Source organism: Oncorhynchus masou, chromosome 31 (assembly GCF_036934945.1).
Source record: "Oncorhynchus masou masou isolate Uvic2021 chromosome 31, UVic_Omas_1.1, whole genome shotgun sequence".
Lineage (NCBI taxonomy): Eukaryota > Metazoa > Chordata > Actinopteri > Salmoniformes > Salmonidae > Oncorhynchus > Oncorhynchus masou.
Window position 1 is genome coordinate 21,289,769 of NC_088242.1, and position 17,757 is coordinate 21,307,525.

A 17,757-nucleotide genomic window follows, 5' to 3' on the forward strand; every position below is an offset into this window, starting at 1 on the left:
ATTCTCAGCTATGACAAAACAAAAATACACACGTTTTTTTTAGGGCTGTGGCTCGCTCTCTCCCTCTCTACACAGCACAAGCAGTGAAAAAAAACAGTTTTATCAGCTGAGTAGTGAGGGTGGCCTGTGTGTTAAATCCTCGTGTCAAAGTACACATTCCTGCTGGTGCCATCCCTGGCCAGTCCCTTCAGAGTCCTATTACTGTCTTATAGTGGCTTTAGCCCCTTGTTAGATAATACTATAATACTGTCAGGGAGACAATCTCCTCATTTATCCAAGTATCACAACCATGTGTGGGTCACCAGAGTCTGAGTCAAGCTGTTTTACTGCCCTCTATTATACAGAGACTAAACATTGCAATACTTTGTTAATACCTCATAGTAAGCACTGAGGATATGTATTTCTTACAAATTACTATGAACATATTTTAAACTTGCATGCCTAATATTTACAGTCATAATACATTGGACTTGCTTTACATTCACATGATATACACAAAAAATATAAATAAAATACAAATCAACCAGCACTTGCACTTGTAAACACCAGAGTAGTGGGTTTGATTCCCGGGACCACACACACATCAAATGTATGCACGCATGACTAAGTTGCTTTGGATAAAAGTGCCTGCTAAATGGTATATATTGTTATTATTATCATATTCCTGTTACGCAATCAGCAGTGATGAATATGTCCTATGAATGCTTTATTATGAGAGTCAATGCATGGCCGTGGTACATCTTTAGATCGACAGGCCTTATGGAAAATGGAGCCATTGTGTGGGGGCGCAGCGCAGACCAGTCGGGTTTTGCCCAAAGAGCCTCTGGCTCACTTGACAGAAACGTGTGGTGGTGAAGCATTTGTGACGATGAATCTAATGACTGCGGCTATGAACTCCAAAATCATTTCTCCACTCAAAGCAGCACTCCTCCGTCGCTTTTGTCTTTGTCAAATATCTCCATTGAGCAGTGGTAGAAAAGGTACCCAATTTTCATACTTGAGTAAAAGTAAAGATACCTTAATAGAAAATGATTCAAGTAAAGGTCACCCAGTAAAATAGTAATAAAGAGTAAAAGTCTAAAAGTATTTGGTTTTAAATATAATTAAGTATCAAAAGTAAATGTAGTTGCTAAAATATACTTATGTATACAAAGTCAAAGTACAAATAATTTAAATTAAGCAAACCAGATGGTACCATAGAATGTTTTATTTTAGGAAAGCCAGGGGCACACTCCAACAGTCAGACATAATTTACAAATGTGTGTTTAGTGAGTCCGCCAGGTCAGAGGCAGAAGGGTTGACCACGGCTATTCTCTTGATAAGTGCGTGAATTGGACACTTATCCTGTCCTGCTAAGCATTCAAAACATACTTTTGGGTGTCAGGGGGAAAACAAATCTTTAGGAATGTAGTGAAGTAAATGTTGTCAAAAAATAAATAGTATTACAAGTATTTTTACACTACTGCCATTGAGACGTAGTGATACTTGTCAAAATAATATGCCTAATTATCTGTCCCCAGTACCCATGATCATAAAAAACATGCATAATTTGTCATTCATGGATGTCACACATGGATGTCATAGAAAAAGGTCAGTTATATATTTCTCCAAACAGGAAATGAGTCAGCAAAATGAAAGCAGTATACAATATTTATTTAAAAACTCACAATGGGATATCAAAAAACGAATGATTTCTGTGTAAGCTACTTTCACTCATCATGGCACTGAGTGGCAGCACTGTTGGAGGTGATTGACCAGCTTGTGGAAGAACACGAGCAGTTTTGTTCATCAGTGGAGCTCCTCAAGCATGGCAGATTAGGACAGATCAGCTCTCTGAAGAGCAGAGCGTTAGTGCTCCAAACCAGGTCCATTTGTATGGCTTAGCCTGGCAGCAGACAAGAGTAACACAAATCAGATAAATAAAGGTACACAAACAACCTACAAAACACAGTCGTCCAGGGTGCCCATGCTGATTAGATATGTTTATTAGTAACATGTAATTGCAGGGTACAGTGACATTCTTAAGCTCCAAAAGGTCAAAAAGAGAAGTGAATGAAACAATATACATGTATTTACAACTGTAACAATGACACTGTAAATGTCTATTGGAGGGTGAAGACATGTTTTTTTCCATGATGCTCCTATACTGCCCGCTTCTGAATGATGGAAGGGTGAGAACAGACAGTGGCTCGGCTGGCTGAGGTCCTAGATGATCTTCTGGCAAGATGGCGCCGACGAACACGGTAGCTCCTACACTCAAGCTCCTACAAAACTTTGCAGGTTTCTACTTTTTCTTGTGTTTTCTTCAAATTTTCATAGACCCGGGTAGAACTATTGGAATATGAATCGCTGGTTACTCACCATCCACCCGACCTTCCCAAATTCCCGGAGATGGTGGAACAATGGTGCCGGGTAGCTTGGAAGTCCTGCCGGAGTGAAGGAAACGAAGATGCCGGTGGAGAGTCAGTCGTGTAGGGGTCTTTGTGAGATTGAGAAGCCGGATGACCCATCCTCCATTACAGAGCATACCACCTCGCCAATGTTCAATCATTAGTGAATAAACTCAGCACGAGGATCTCCTTCCAGAGGGACATCAGATTACGCATCACTCTCATACTGCAACAAAGTAGTTAGCAGTTTTTCTGAAACTTTGCTTTCCTCCGACATCCAAATGGATTATATAAAACCAGCAGGTTTTACAGTTCATCAACTGGATAGGAAGCAGGCTCTCTCTGGCAAGAGCAAAGGCGGAGGTTTCTGATTCATGAACAATAACTAGCAGTGTAATGGGGGCAACGTACAGGAACTTGTGAGCTTCTGCTCTCCTGAGTTGGAATACTTGGTCATCAAATGTTGCCCTTTTTACCTTCAGAGGGAGTTCAGGGACTATCGCCGTGTATATCACGCCCAGGGTTTCCGTTAGGAAAATGTGGCGTCAGACATTTGACCGGCAGTATTTTAATTAACTGGACCCATATGCATTGGTCGCGTAACATTTAGTTTAGGGAAATTAATTTTGACAAGCAAATCTGACGCAACCACATGCCTTACCGAACTCTGATGAGCAATTTGAAGATGTTAGAATACATAAAAGGCGGCGTATCCACAAAGCTCGGAGAATCAAGGCTTTTCCTAAAGTGAATTGAATTGCCAAAATGATATAGCCTAATTAGCTTACTCCTGTCTATACAGAAAGAAAGAAAATCATTCAAAATAGGCCACTACACCAGAAAGCATGATTTGGCCACAGAGGATCATTAGTAACAAACTCATTCATTCATAAGTAATAAACTAGATTGTTTTAAAATCGCATCGCCTACAGTCAGAAGGGCCCACAATTTGCGCAGAGCACAACGCAAATAGCAAATCGATGATTATAAATCATAAGTCGCAAATCAGTAAAAAAGACCCAGCAAGGCATATCGCAATATTTAAAAATACAAATCACTGAAAAACTATTCAGAAAACAAATGACTATTGCTGTAAAGAGAAGACAATAAGAAGACTCCAATCAGTCTTTTAGTTGTCAAAATTCTCAACTTAATTGAGCAAAAAGTAGCACATTGGCACCAGCAGAGAACATCAGCCATATCCCCGGTAAGTGAGCATATTCACTGTCTTTATCATTGGATCAGTGCCACTTTTGTTTGTTTTTGGAAAATAATTTCCTCCTCCAGGTTATATGGACGTCATATTTGACTTTTTCCACTTTGTTAGGTTACAGCCTTATTCTAAAACTGATTAAATAACTGCTTTCCCATTGTCCGTAGAGCTCAGAGACGGCATTATGTCGACACACAGATCTGTGGAAGGGTACCAAAACATTTGTGCAGCATTGAAGGTCCCCAAGAAGTCAGTGGCATCCATCATTCTTAAATGGAAGAAGTTTGGAACCATTAAGATTCTTCCTAGAGCTGTCCGCCCGGCCAAACTGAGCAATTGGGGGAGAACGGCCTTGGTCAGGGAGGTGACCTAGAATCCGATGGTCACTCTGAAGGAGCTCCAGAGTTCCTCTGTGGAGATGGGATTCTGGAAGGTTCTCCCAACAATCTCCGTAACATGCCAAAAGGCATGTCTCAGGTCATGAGAAACAAGATTCTCTGGTTTTATGAAACCAAGATTGAACTCTTTGGGCCTGAATGCCAAGTGTCATGTTTGGAAAAAAATCTAGCACCATCCCTACGGTGAAGCATGGTGGCAGTGTCATGCTGTGGAGATGTTTTTCAGCGGCAGGGACTGGGAGACTAGTCAGGATCAAGGGAATGATGAATGGAGCGAAGTACAGAGAGATCCTTGGTGAAAACCTGCTCCAGAACCTCAGACTGGGGGGTGAAGCTTGTAGCTGTATGAGGCTGTATTTGATACCAAAAGGTGCTTCAACAAAGTACTGAGTAAAGGGTCTGAATACTTATGCAAATGTGATATTTCCATTTTATTTTTGTATTTTTTTGCAAAAACTCTGAAAACCTGTTTTTTCCTTTGGCATTACGGGGTATTGTGTGTAGATTGATGAGGGGGGAAAACAATTTAATCCATTTTAGAATAAGGCTATAACTTAGCAAAATGTGGGAGGAAAAATCATGAACTGTATTCAATGCCAAAGTGACAAGGAACAATGAAATATTAGAATCAAATGTGAAAATCATTATCATCACAACAATTATTCTAGCAAATCAAACATCCAGTAACCTGTTCAAAAATGTAACCTGAAGATGATCAGTTATGATGCTCTCTGTAAAGTGTAACTCATAGTCCTGTGATAGTCCAGTGTCACTTTGTGACATAGCTACGCGGTTCTGAGACCACCATCCGCAGGGGACAGGGATGCACAACTCGAACGAGCACCTCCCCACCATACCGAACCAACGTGACTCCGGTATGAGTCCTCCTTTCATTTCAAATGTATTGACAGAGGGCGAAATTGCATGAGCAAAGAGAAAAGTATGAAAGCCTACGGTCCAATATTCTAGAATGCTGCTGTGCGTACTCGTTCAGATTGAGAAATTCTCTACCTTTTCTTCAAACGCACTCTTTCATTTACATTTCATTATACTTGCAAATGAATCAATTCCAAAAAGACCTTTGACTTAAAAAGCTGAGGAAGCACAGCATGGCCCTTCTTTACACTAGTGGGCGCAACTACAGTGTTGGCCGCTGAGCAAAAGCAGAACAATCAGTTTATCAATAATTGTGTTGCAGAGCAGAAATCAGATCAAACCCTTTGGAGCAAGAGATAAAAGCTGACAACCTGGTTACCATACACATCCAGTGAGTGCATTCTCACCAAGCCGCAGCAGCTCCCAATACAATCAAGTGGGAGGTTGGGGAAAGCATTAACCCTCTGACCTGGCTGCTTACATTGAGGATCTCAAACCTGCCATGACTACATACGCCTAATTTTATGCCACTCAGTGTATAGTTTCCTCAGTTCAAGGCAGCCACTCTCTGGCGTCTTCACAGTGAAACTGTAGGTTTGGAACTGTAAATGTCTGGGTGACGTTTGTTGGTTTGTGTAAAATGTAGGTCTGTAAACTAGAATTTCCTAGGTGGAGAGCAATAAATAACTTTCCATTTCAATAGTTAAAGAGGCCTCTTGAGCAGTCATAAAGATAGAAGCCTAAACATCTTCTGTATATTCCATATCACACGATTCAAACTAAGATGCAGACTTTCTCAGAAAAAAAGCATACTTCATGGGATTCATTCAATTGAAAACATGTTTAAGTGCCATAAGGATATAAATACATTCTAGCTAAAATTGGATTACTACAGAAGCAGCAGTAAAGGGGACTTTCAATAGTCCAAAACAGCAGAGGGATCCAGTCTGCAGGAGCCTGTCGACAGCCCGAAACAGCAGAGGGATCCAGTCTGCAGTAGCAGGAGTCACAGGACAAGAGGGAGCATAATGGTGTTTGTCTCTCTGCTACTGTGGGCACCTTTTACTGCTGCTCTCCTACAAAGCAAAATCTTCACCTTCCCAAATCACAGACAGACCAAGAGCTGACAGACTAATTGTTGAGATAGCAATAGCCTGTCTAACATATGGATAGAACTACAATAAAAGTGCATTATGTTTAGTGATGAGGGGAAAAAACTGATAGTTACAGTGCCTTCAGAAAGTATTCACACCCATTGACTTTTTCTACATTTGTGTTACAGCCTGGATTTCAAATTGATTCTATAAAAATAAAAATAATAATAATAATAATTTTGTCACTGGCCGAGACACAAAAACCCATAACGACAATATGGAATAATGTTTTTCCAAATACTTAGAAATTAAATTACAATTGAAAAGCTGAAATGTCTTGAGTCAATAAGTATTCAACTCTTTTGTTATGGCAAGCCTAAATAAGTTTAGGAGTAAATATTTGCTAAACAAGTCGCATAATAAGTTGCATGGGCTTACTCTGTGTGCAATAATAGTGTTTAACATGATTTTTAAATGACTACCTCCGCTCTGTACCCCACGCATACAATTTTCTGTAAGGTCCCTCAGTCAAGCAATGAATTAAAAACACAGATTCAACCACAAAAGGCCAGGAAGGTTTTCCGATGCCTTGCAAAGAACTGCACTTATTGGTAGACGGGTAAAAATAAAGATAGCAGACAATGAATATCCCTTTGAGCATTGTGAAGTCATTATTACACTTTGGATGGTGTATCAATACACCCAGTCACTACAAAGATATAGGGGTCCTTCCTAACTCAGTTGCTGGAGAGGAAGGAAATTGCTTAGGGATTTCACCATGAGTAAATGATGACTTAAAACAGTTAGAGTTGAATGGCTGTGATAGCTTTCTCCTAAGGATGGATAAACAACATTGTAGTTACTCCACAATACTAGCATAATTGACAGAGAGAAAAGAAGGAAGCCTGTACAGAATAAAACATCTCCAAAACATGTTCCAAACAGGATGCAAGACAGTAATACTGCAAGAAATAAGGCAAAGCTATTCATTATTTTTGTGTTATGTTTGGGGCAAATCCAATACAACACATTACAAACGACCACTTCATATGTTCAAGCATAGTGGTGGCTGCATTATGTTATGGGTATACTTGTAATCATTAAGGACTGGGGGGTTTCACGATAAAAAAAGAAACTAATGGAGCTAAGCACAGGCAAAATCTGAGAGGAAAACCTGGTTCAGTCGGCATTCCACCAGACACTGGGAGATGAATTCACCTTTCAGCAGGACAATAACCTAAAACACAAGGCCAAATCTACTAGTTGGTTACCAAGAAGACAGTGAATGTTCCTGCATGGCCGAGTTACAGTTTTGACTTAAATCTACTTTAAAAATCTATGGCAAGAACTGAAAATGATTGTCTAGCAATGATCAAAAACCAATTTGACAAAGCTTGTAGAATTTCAAAAAGAATAACGGGCAAATATTGCACAATCAAGGTGTGCAAAGCTCAGAGACTAAAAGCCAATTTATGCTTCATCTGGACATGTGATCGGAGGTTCTGTATGCAGGGTGTGACGAATTGCAGAGCCTCCGGAGGCATGCAGAGGCCAAATTGAGCTCCGTACCGCACCATTGTGTGCCTCCCAGATTTTGTAACAATGCGGAGGGCACCGTATAGCTCCGCATTGACATGATTGGTTGAAGGTAGGTGGGTGCTAGAGGTCTTGTATAAACACAAACTCACTTCCTTGAAGCACAAAACATGTATGAATGCCCTGACTTCTGCAGAGGCTGTATCACCGTAAATGCTGCATGGCAACACAGATGTCGGATTGACTATCCAGCACCTTTAACCCAGACAGACTCACAGCTGCAATCTCTGCCAGGTGATTCTAACATGTATTGACTCAGGGGGTTGAATACTTAAGAAAATTAGAAATATCTGCATTTTATTTCAATACATTTGCAAACATCTCTAAAAACACGTTTCACTTTGTCATTATGGGGTATTGTGTGTAGATGGGTGAGAATAAAATATACAATTTGAGTTTCTACTTTTAAAAATCCACCTTTCCAGAAACAAGTCTCTCATTGTTGACACTTGCTATAGACCACCCTCTACCCCCAGCTGTGCCCTGGACACCATATGTGAATTGATTGCCCCCCCCATCTATCTTCAGAGCTTGTGCTGTTAGGTGACCTAAACTGGAACATGCTTAACACCCCAGCCATCCTACAATCTTAGCTTGATGCCCTCAATCTCACACAAATTATCAATGAACCTACCAGGTACAACCCCAAATCCATAAACACAGGCACCCTCATAGATATCATCCTAACCAGCTTTCCCTCCAAATACACCTCCTCTGTTTTCAACCAACATCTCAGCGATCACTGCCTCATTGCCTGCATCCGTAATGGGTCTGCTGTCAAACGACCACCCCTCATCACAGTCAAACGCTCCCTAAAACACTTCAGCGAGCAGGCCTTTCTAATTGACCTGGCCCAGGTATCCTGGAAGGATATTGATCTCACACCGTCAGTAGAGGATGCCTGCTTAGTCTTTAAAAGTGCCTTCCCCACCATTTTAAATAAGCATGCCCCGTTCAAAAAATGTAGAACCAGGAACAGCTATAGCCCTTGGTTCACTCCAGACCTGACTGCCCTTGACCAGCACAAAAACATCCTGTGGCATACTGCATTTGCATTGAATAGCCCCCATGATATGCAACTTTTCAGGGAAGTTAGGAACCACTATACACAGGCATTTAGGAAAGCTAAGGCTAGCTTTTTCAAACAGAAATGTACGTCCTGTAGCAAAACTCAAAAGTTCTGGGACACTGTAAAGTCCATAGAGAATAAGAGCACCTCCTCCCAGCTGCCCACTGTCTGAGTCTAAGACACATCGTCACCACCAATAAATCCACTATAATTGAGAATTTAAATAAGCATTTTTCTACAGCTGGCCATGCTTTCCACCTGGCTACCCCTAACCCGGTCTACTGCCCTGCAACTCGCCCAAGCCTCCCCCATTTCTCTTTCACCCAAATCCAGATAGCTGATGTTCTGAAAACGCTGCAATATCTGGACCCCTACAAATCACCCGGGCTAGATAATCTGGACCCTCTCTTTCTAAAATTATCTGACGAAATTGTTGCAACCCCTATTACTAGCCTTTTCAACCTCTTCCGTATCATCCGAGATCCCCAAAGATTGTAAAGCTGCCGCGGTCATCCACCTATTCAAAGGGGGAGACACTCTCGACCAAAACTGCTACAGACCTATATCTATCCTACCCTGCCTTTCTAAGGCCTTCGAAAGCCAAGTTAACAAACAGATCACCGACCATTTCGAATCCCACCGTACCTTCTGCGCTATGCAATCTGGTTTCCAAGCTGGTCACGGGTGCACCTCAGCTATGCTCAAGGTCCTAAATGATATCATAACCGGCAATAATGTGCAGCTGTATTCATCAACCTGGCCAAGGCTTTCAACTTTGTTAATCACCACATTCTTATCGGCAGACTCAACAGCCTTGGTTTCTCAAATGACTGCCTCACCTGGTTTACCAACTACTTCTCTGATAGAGTTCAGTAGGTCAAATCGGAGGGCCTGTTGTCCGGACCTCTGGCAGTTTCTATGGGGGTGCAACAGAGTTCAATTCTCAGGCCGACTCTCTTCTCTGTATACATCAATGATGTCACTCTTGCTGCTGGTGATTCTCTGATTCACCTCTACGCAGACGACACCATTCTGTATACCTCTGGCCCTTCTTTGGACAATGTGTTAACTAACTTCCAGACGAGCTTCAATGCCATACAACTCTCCTTCCATGGCCTCCAACTGCTCTTAAATGCAAGTAAAACTAAATGCATGCTCTTCAAACGATCGCTTCCCGGACCTGCCCGCCAGTCCAACATCACTACTCCGGAGGGTTCTGACTTGGAATATGTAGACAACTACAAATACCTACAGTTGAAGGTGGAGGTTTACATACACATAGGTTGGGGTCATTAAAACTCATTTTTTAACCACTCCACAAATGTATTGTTAACAGACTAGAGTTATGGTAAGTCGGTTAAGACATCTACTTTGTGCATGACACAAGTCATTTTTCCAACGATTGTTTACAGACAGATTTTTTCACTTATAATTCACTGTATCACAATTCTGGTTTGTTAGAAGTTAACATATGCTAAGTTGACTGTGCCTTTAAACAGCCTGGAAAATTTCAGAAAATGTCATGGCTTTAGAAGCTTCTGATAGGCAAATTTACATCATTTGAGTCATTTGGAGGTGTACCTGTGGATGTATTTCAAGGCCAACTGTCAAACTCAGTTCCTCTTTGCTTGATATCATGGCTGATTTCTTTTGATTTTCCCAAGACCTCAGAAAAAAAATTGTAGACCTCCACAAGTCGGGTTCATCCTTGGGAGCAATTTCCAAACACCTGAATGTACCACGTTCATCTGTAAAACAATGGTACGCAGGTATAAACACCATGGGACCATGCAGCCATCATACTGTTCAGGAAGGAGACACATTCTTTCGCATAGAGATGAACGTACTTTGGTGTGAAAAGTGCAAATCAATCCCAGAACAACAGCAAAGGACCCTTTGAAGATGCTGGAGGAAACAGGTACACAAGTATCTACATCCACAGTAAAAACGAGTCCTATATTGACATAACCTGAAAGGCCGTTCAGCAAGGAAGAAGCCACCGCTCCAAAACCACCATTATAAAAGCCAGACTACGGTTTTCAACTTGCACATGAGGACAAAGATTGTACTTTTGGAGAAATGTCCTCTGGTCTGATGAAACAAAAATAGAACTGTTTAGCCATAATGACCATTGTTGTGTTTGGAGGAAAAAGGGGGAGGCTTGCAAGCCGAAGAACACCATCCCAACCGTGAAGCACGATGGTGGCAGCATCATGTTGTGGGGGTGATTTGCTGCAGGAGGGGCTGGTGCACTACACAAAATAGATGGCATCATGAGGCCGGAAAATTATGTGGATGTATTGAAGCAACATTTCAAGACATCAGTCAGGAAGTTCAAGTTTGGTCGCAAATGGGTCTTCCAACTGGACAATGACCCCAAGCATACTTCCAAAGTTGTGGCAAAATGGCTTAAGGACAACAAAGTCAAGGTATTGGAGTGGCTAATACAAAGCCCTGACCTCAATCCTATAGAAAAAATTGAGGGCATAACTGAAAAGGCGTGTGCGAGTGAGGAGGCCTATAAACGTGACTCAGTTACACCAGCTCTGTCAGGAGGAATGGACCAAAATTCACCCAACTTATTGTGGGAAGCTTGTGGAAGGCTACCTGAAACGTTTGAACCAAGTTAAACAATTTAAAAGGCAATGATACCAAATACTAATTGAGTGTATGTAAACTTCTGAACCACTGGGAATGTGATAAAATAAATAAAAGCTGAAATAAATCCTTCTCTCTACCATTAATCTGACATTTCACATTCTTAAAATAAAGTGGTTATCCTAACTGACCTAAGACAGGGAATTCTTACTAGGTTTAAATGTCAGGAATTATGAAAAACTGAGTTTAAATGTAGTTGGCTAAGGTGTATGTAAACTTCCGACTTCAACTGTAGGTGTCTGGTTAGACTAAATTTTCCTTCCAGACTCACATTTAGCATCTTCAATCCAAAATTAAATCTAGAATCGGCTTCCTATTTCGCAACAAAGCATTCCTCACTCATGCTGCCAAACATACCCTCGTAAAACTGACCATTCTACCGATACTCGACTTCGGCAATGTCATCTACAAAATAGTCTCCAACACTCTACTCAACAAATTGGATGTAGTCTATCACAGTGCAATCCGTTTTGTCACCAAAGTCCCATATACTGCCCACCACTGCGACCTGTACGCTCTTATTGGCTGGCCCTCGCCTCATACTCGTCGCCAAACCCACTGGCTCCAGGTCATCTACAAGTCTTTGCTAGGTAAAGCCCCGACTTATCTCAGCACACTGGTCACCATAGCAGCACCCACTCGTAGCACGCGCTCCAGCAGGTATATCTCACTGGTCACCCCCAAAGTCAATTCCTACTTTGGCTGCCTTTCCTTCCAATTCTCTGCTGCTAATGACTGGAACGAACTGCAAAAATCACTGAAGCTGGAGACTCATATCTCCCTCACTAGCTTTAAGCACGAGCTGTCAGAGCAGCTCACAGATCACTGCACCTGTACATAGCCCATAAGTAAATAGCACATCCAACTACCTCATCCGAATACTGTATTTATTTATTTATCTTGCTCCTTTGTACCCCAGTAGCTCTACTTGCACATTCATCTTCTGCACATCTATCACTCCAGTGTTTAATTGGTATATTGTAATTACTTCACCACCATGGCCTATTTATTGCCTTACCTCTCTTATCCTACCTCATTTGCACACACTGTATATACTTTTTCTACTGTATTATTGACTGTATATTGTGTTTATTCCATGTGTAACTCTGTGTTATTGTATGTGTTCTACTGCTTTGCTTTATCTTGGCCAGGTTGCAGTTGTAAATGAGAACTTCTCAACTAGCCTACCTGGTTAAATAAAGGTGAAAAAAGGTGTTTGTGTGTGTGTGTGTGATGTATGTATGTATGTATACACATTTAATCAATTTTGAATTCAGGCTGTAACACAACATGTGGAATAAGTCAAGAGGTATGACTACTTTCTGAAGGCACTTCATATTGTACCGTTTTGACAATAGTGCTAGTTTGCTGTACCTGCACCAAAACTCCAGTAATTTTCCATCATAGCTTGTCCTCCAACTTCTTTTTAAAATCGGGAGCAAATTTGTTTTCAGCATTTTTCTTTCCATGACTCATCTTTCCAAAACTCATGTTCACATGGCTCTCTAGTCTCTCTGCAGCAGACATATGGTGAGCAATATGTAGGGAACATTGAATCACAATAAAATCGCTAAACATATCGTATATCGGCACCTAAATATTGTGATAATATCATGAGGTCCCTGGCAATTACCAGCCCTAATTCTGTTGCAGGCTCTTCTCCCTCCACAACAAAAGTCAGACATCAGATGCCCTCTTCCCACAGACAGGAAACCAGCAGCATTGTTATCACCCCTATTTGAGTCCAACGTGGAAGCTTAGCATTGTGGTGGCGTTCCTGAGCAGTTCCTTGTGATTTGGCCTTGAGGTATCCCTCTGCCTTGCACTCGCTAGGGAAATTGGAAACTACTCACTGATAACTACCTTTAGTGGAGACTGGGCCTTTGTTAATCAAATCAGAATGTCAATAGGTCTCTTATCTAGCTGTACCACCTATCAGCATAATGTCAAATGAAAGGTGCCAAATGACAGAGCACACACTGACAAGAGGAGAGCAAATAGTGGCCCAATAAAGGGGACAGGTGTTATCACAGGGGTTGGTTACATGATATACCACTTTAATATATAACTTAACAATAAGTGATGTGTTTGACCTCATAATTTTTGTTTATTAACAGTTTATTAACGGTAACAGAGAAAGAATAATAAGGCTTGGGAGAGAGCTATACAGTACTTAGGTTATAAACTACAGGCAATAGCCTATTCCTCACTTGTAATCATATGACCATAGATAAGCATGAGTTTTAAACAATGGCAAACAACACAAAAGGTTTGAATATTTTTGTTACAATGTAGCCAATATAGGCTACTTCCTGCCACTATTGCAGCAGTCATAGTTGAATTAAGGAAGTGGTGTGTGCATTAAACACAGCTCTTGATAAAGTTGTTATAATGGCCTAGCTATTCAATCACACATCAAAATGATAGGCTACGATTAGTCCGATTAATTGGTATGTACAGCCTGAAACTAATGCCTGAAAAAATTGGTAAATGTTCCTTACAAGCCAGAATGTTGAATAAAATTACATTTAAACTTACTCTACCTGTTGTCTGTGTGGTTTGTCATTCCGCTGCTCGAAATATCCACAGAAAAGTATTGTTTACCTGACTTTTTGGAGATCATTTAGGTATGTTATATGTTTGGCTCAGAGGTCAAATTAGTTTTATAAAGGATATTCGGTTCTCTCGTCAATAGCAAATTAACCAAGCACGCCATGGCAATGAAAACGGCATATCCTGAATCAGGGGAGGAAGGAGGACAATCAACACATTTTCTGTTTGAATTATACATTTTTTATTCAGATCTTAACCTTTAAAAAATGTACTATTCCCAAAAATAAAAGAGTGGATTGTTCTCCACTCTCCCTTAAATGATTATAAACTGTGCGGTTTGAGCACTGGATGCTGATTGGCTGACAGCCGTGGTATATTGAACCATATACTGCGGGTATAACAAAACATTGAGTATTTTTACTGCTCTAACTACTTTGGTAACCAGTCTATAATAGCAATAATACACCTCAGGGGTTTGTAGTATATGGCCAATATACCATGACTAAGGGCTGTATCCAAAGCCCTTAGACGTGGTATATTGGCCATATACCACACCCCCTCATGTGTTATTGCTTAAATATACAATTTTCATGGCATGCTTGGTTCAATACCTATTGACGAAAGAAACTAATTTTATATCGGTTCCCGAACCATACAGCCTACCGGCTCTCTGAAAAGTCGGGTAAACAATACTTTTCTCTGGACAATTTGTCTCAAATTTCGAGCAGCTTAAGTACAGACCGCAAAGACAACCCGTGGAGTAGGTTAAAAATGTAATTGTATAAAACATTATTGCTTGTAAGGAACATTTACACGATTTTGTAGGCATTAGTTTCAGGCTGTATATACAAATTAATTGTGTATTACAGCCTGTTTAATCAGACTACGCTACGATTAGCTACCAGACAGCACAACGTTCAAAGCATGCAATAGCTGTATTCCTATTAAGCAAATACAAATAATCTAGTTGATAATGGAAACAATAGATTTCTTAACGGTATACACTCGGAATTTGCGTTCCATAATATTAGCAGACTATCAAAATAGCCATGATAAAAATCTACACAACATGGTTCGCTTTTGTCTTGAAGCCATTCCATGTACTGAATTCTCGTTGAAGCGAGCTCTAATGAATTTTCAATAAGCTCAGAAAAGAGTCGGGGAAACATACCTTTCGGCTCAACGTTGTTCCTGAATAGAAATAATATGCTATGCCAAGCACCCAGAGGACAGCAAAGCATAGTAATATCCTCGATTTCCTTCGCATTGCTGTCTGTTTGAATGTGAAATAATTGTCTGATAGGCTTTTGCTTTGATTAAAGCGTCCGGTATCTGAGCTGTGTTCAGTGGAGCTTCAGCAGTCGAGTAGAGAGACCAGGAAACAACCAACATCACCGGGTTAGAGGGGAAAGGGTAACCGTCTCTAATCCAATCACACTCCGTGGAGACACCATCGAAGGAGGAGTGATGGGGGTTTGAGACGCTTGTCCATGCATTCTCGAATTTGACAGAATAAACCTTGTTTACAATATTGTAGCGATTTGTTAGAGAAAGTATCATTTGAGCGTTTGCAACATTGTCGCAGTGGATTATAAAACGATCCAGCAGTTTGTGTAACAGATTAGGCGGAGCCTACCTTCATTGTCAGTGTAGATGAGGTGGAAGCCAGCAGATCTGACCAGCTTTCTTACAACTGCAATAGGGTCGGACAGCATTCCTGTGTATATCATTAAGAGACCACGGAACGGTGCGAAATATTGCTCAGAAAATGTACCTTAATCCGGAGATGATAAATGTGTTGTACTCCGAATTGCTCATTATCCCAACTGTTACACAGGGAAGATTGAATGACTGCTAGTTTAAATAAACTGCCATTTCGTCCTCATGCTCGCTAGCAGCAACAGCAGCCATTATGGAAAAATTATCCCAGCCATTATCACCTTGGCTGCTATTGGTTCATGCACCTCAGTCATCTACAAACACATAGCCCATTAGCTGTAGTGGCATACAATTGTAATGTCATACCCCTGAAAGGGGGGAAATATGAGAAATTATTCATACTGACACATAGCATCAGCGACAACGTAACAAATGTATTGTTTTTAACTGTAGCCTATTTGCATGTGATGTACCATTTGGAAGATGGGACATGTGGAGCTGTATATATATTTTTTATTTAAAGGCCCTAACTTGTTTGATAAAGTTAGTACAGATTTTCTCAGAGGACCCCTCATTTAGGAACCACTGTACTCTCTCTCGGTCTCCACTGCTTCCTCCTGCATACATTGCAGCCTGCCTCAGCTTCACCACTGAGCGCCAATGCCAAGACGCATGAAAGCTGTGATTGAAAATCAGGGTTATTCCACCAAATATTGATTTCTGAACTCTTCCCAAGTTAAAACATTAGTATTGTGTTGTTTAAAAATGAATATGAACTTATATTCTTTGCATTATTCAAGGTCTTTTTTGTTGTTGTTATTTTGACCAGATGTCATTTTCTGCAAATAAATGCTCTAAATTACAATATTTTTATCTGGAATTTGGGAGAAATGTTGTCAGTAGTTTATAGAATAAAACAAAAATGTTAATTTTACACAAACACATACCTATAAATAGTACAACCAGAGAAACTGATCATTTTTCAGTGGTTTCTTAATTTTTTTCCAGAGCTGTGTATATATATATATATATATATATATATATTTAGGGGGTAGATCAGCTTTTATATTGCAGATTGATGGAAGCTTCCATATATTTTTGGTAAATACAGTGCCTTTGGAAAGTATTCAGAACCCTTTACTTTTTCCACATTTTGTTATGTTACAGCCTTAATTCTAAAATTAATTATATTTGTTTTTTTCTCCTCATCAATCTACACACAATACCCCATAGTGAGAAAGCAAAAACAGGGGTTGGGTCATTGTCCTGTTGAAAAACAAATTATAGTCCCACTAAGCCCAAACCAGATGGGATGGCGTATCGCTGCAGAATTCTGTGCTTGCCATGCTGGTTAAGTGTGCCTTGAATTCTAAATAAATCACAGACAGTGTCACCAACAAAGCACCATCACACCATAACACCTCCTGCTCCATGCTTTACGGTGGGAAATACAAATGCGGAGATCATCTGTTCACGCACACCGCGTCTCAGAAAGACACGGCGGTTGGAACCAAAAATCTTCAATTTGGACTCCAGACCAAAGGACAAATTTCCACCGGTCTAATGTCTACTGCTCGTGTTTCTTGGCTCAAGCAAGTCTTTTCTTATTGGTACCTTTAGTTGTGGTTTCTTTGCAGCAATTTGACCATCAATGCCTGATTCACACAGTCTCCTCTGAACAGTTGATGTTGAGATGTGTCTGTTGCTTGAACTCTGAAGTATTTATTTGGCTGCAATTTCTGAGGCTGGTAACTCCAATGAACTTATCCTCTGCAGCAGAGGTAACTCTGGGTCTTCCTTTCCTGTGGTGGTCCTCATGAGAGCCAGTTAACTCTGATGAACTTATCATCTGCAGCAGAGGTAACTCTGGGTCTTCCATTCCTGTGGTGGTCCTCATGAGAGCCAGTTAACTCTGATGAACTTATCCTCTGCAGCAGAGGTGGTGGTCTTCCAATCCTGTGGTGGTCCTCATGAGAGCCAGTTAACTCTGATGAACTTATCCTCTGCAGCAGAGGTAACTCTGGATCTTCCATTCCTGTGGTGGTCCTCATGAGAGCCAGTTAACTCTAAAGAACTTATCCTCTGCAGCAGAGGTAACTCTGGGTCTTCCATTGCTGTGGTGGTCCTCTCGAGAGCCAGTTAACTCTGATGAACTTATCCTCTGCAGCAGAGGTAACTCTGGGTCTTCCATTCCTGTGGTGGTCCTCATGAGAGCCAGTTAACTCTGATGAACTTATCCTCTGCAGCAGAG

At 40.8% G+C, this 17,757-nt stretch overlaps 1 protein-coding gene across 2 annotated transcripts in view; it reads right to left on the reverse strand.

The window, feature by feature from the left end:
• galnt2 (UDP-N-acetyl-alpha-D-galactosamine:polypeptide N-acetylgalactosaminyltransferase 2) overlaps positions 1–15,425 on the reverse strand; it is a 96,326-nt gene extending 80,901 nt beyond the window's left edge. Inside the window, exon 1 of one of the 2 annotated variants that reach the window (XM_064950328.1) lies at positions 15,019–15,425. In XM_064950328.1, coding sequence (XP_064806400.1) covers positions 15,019–15,114 — 96 coding nt within the window. In that variant the 5' untranslated portion in view covers positions 15,115–15,425. The remainder of the gene's footprint in view (positions 1–15,018) is intronic. The other variant, XM_064950329.1, reaches the window with a different exon arrangement.
• Positions 15,426–17,757: the final 2,332 nt, after the last annotated feature.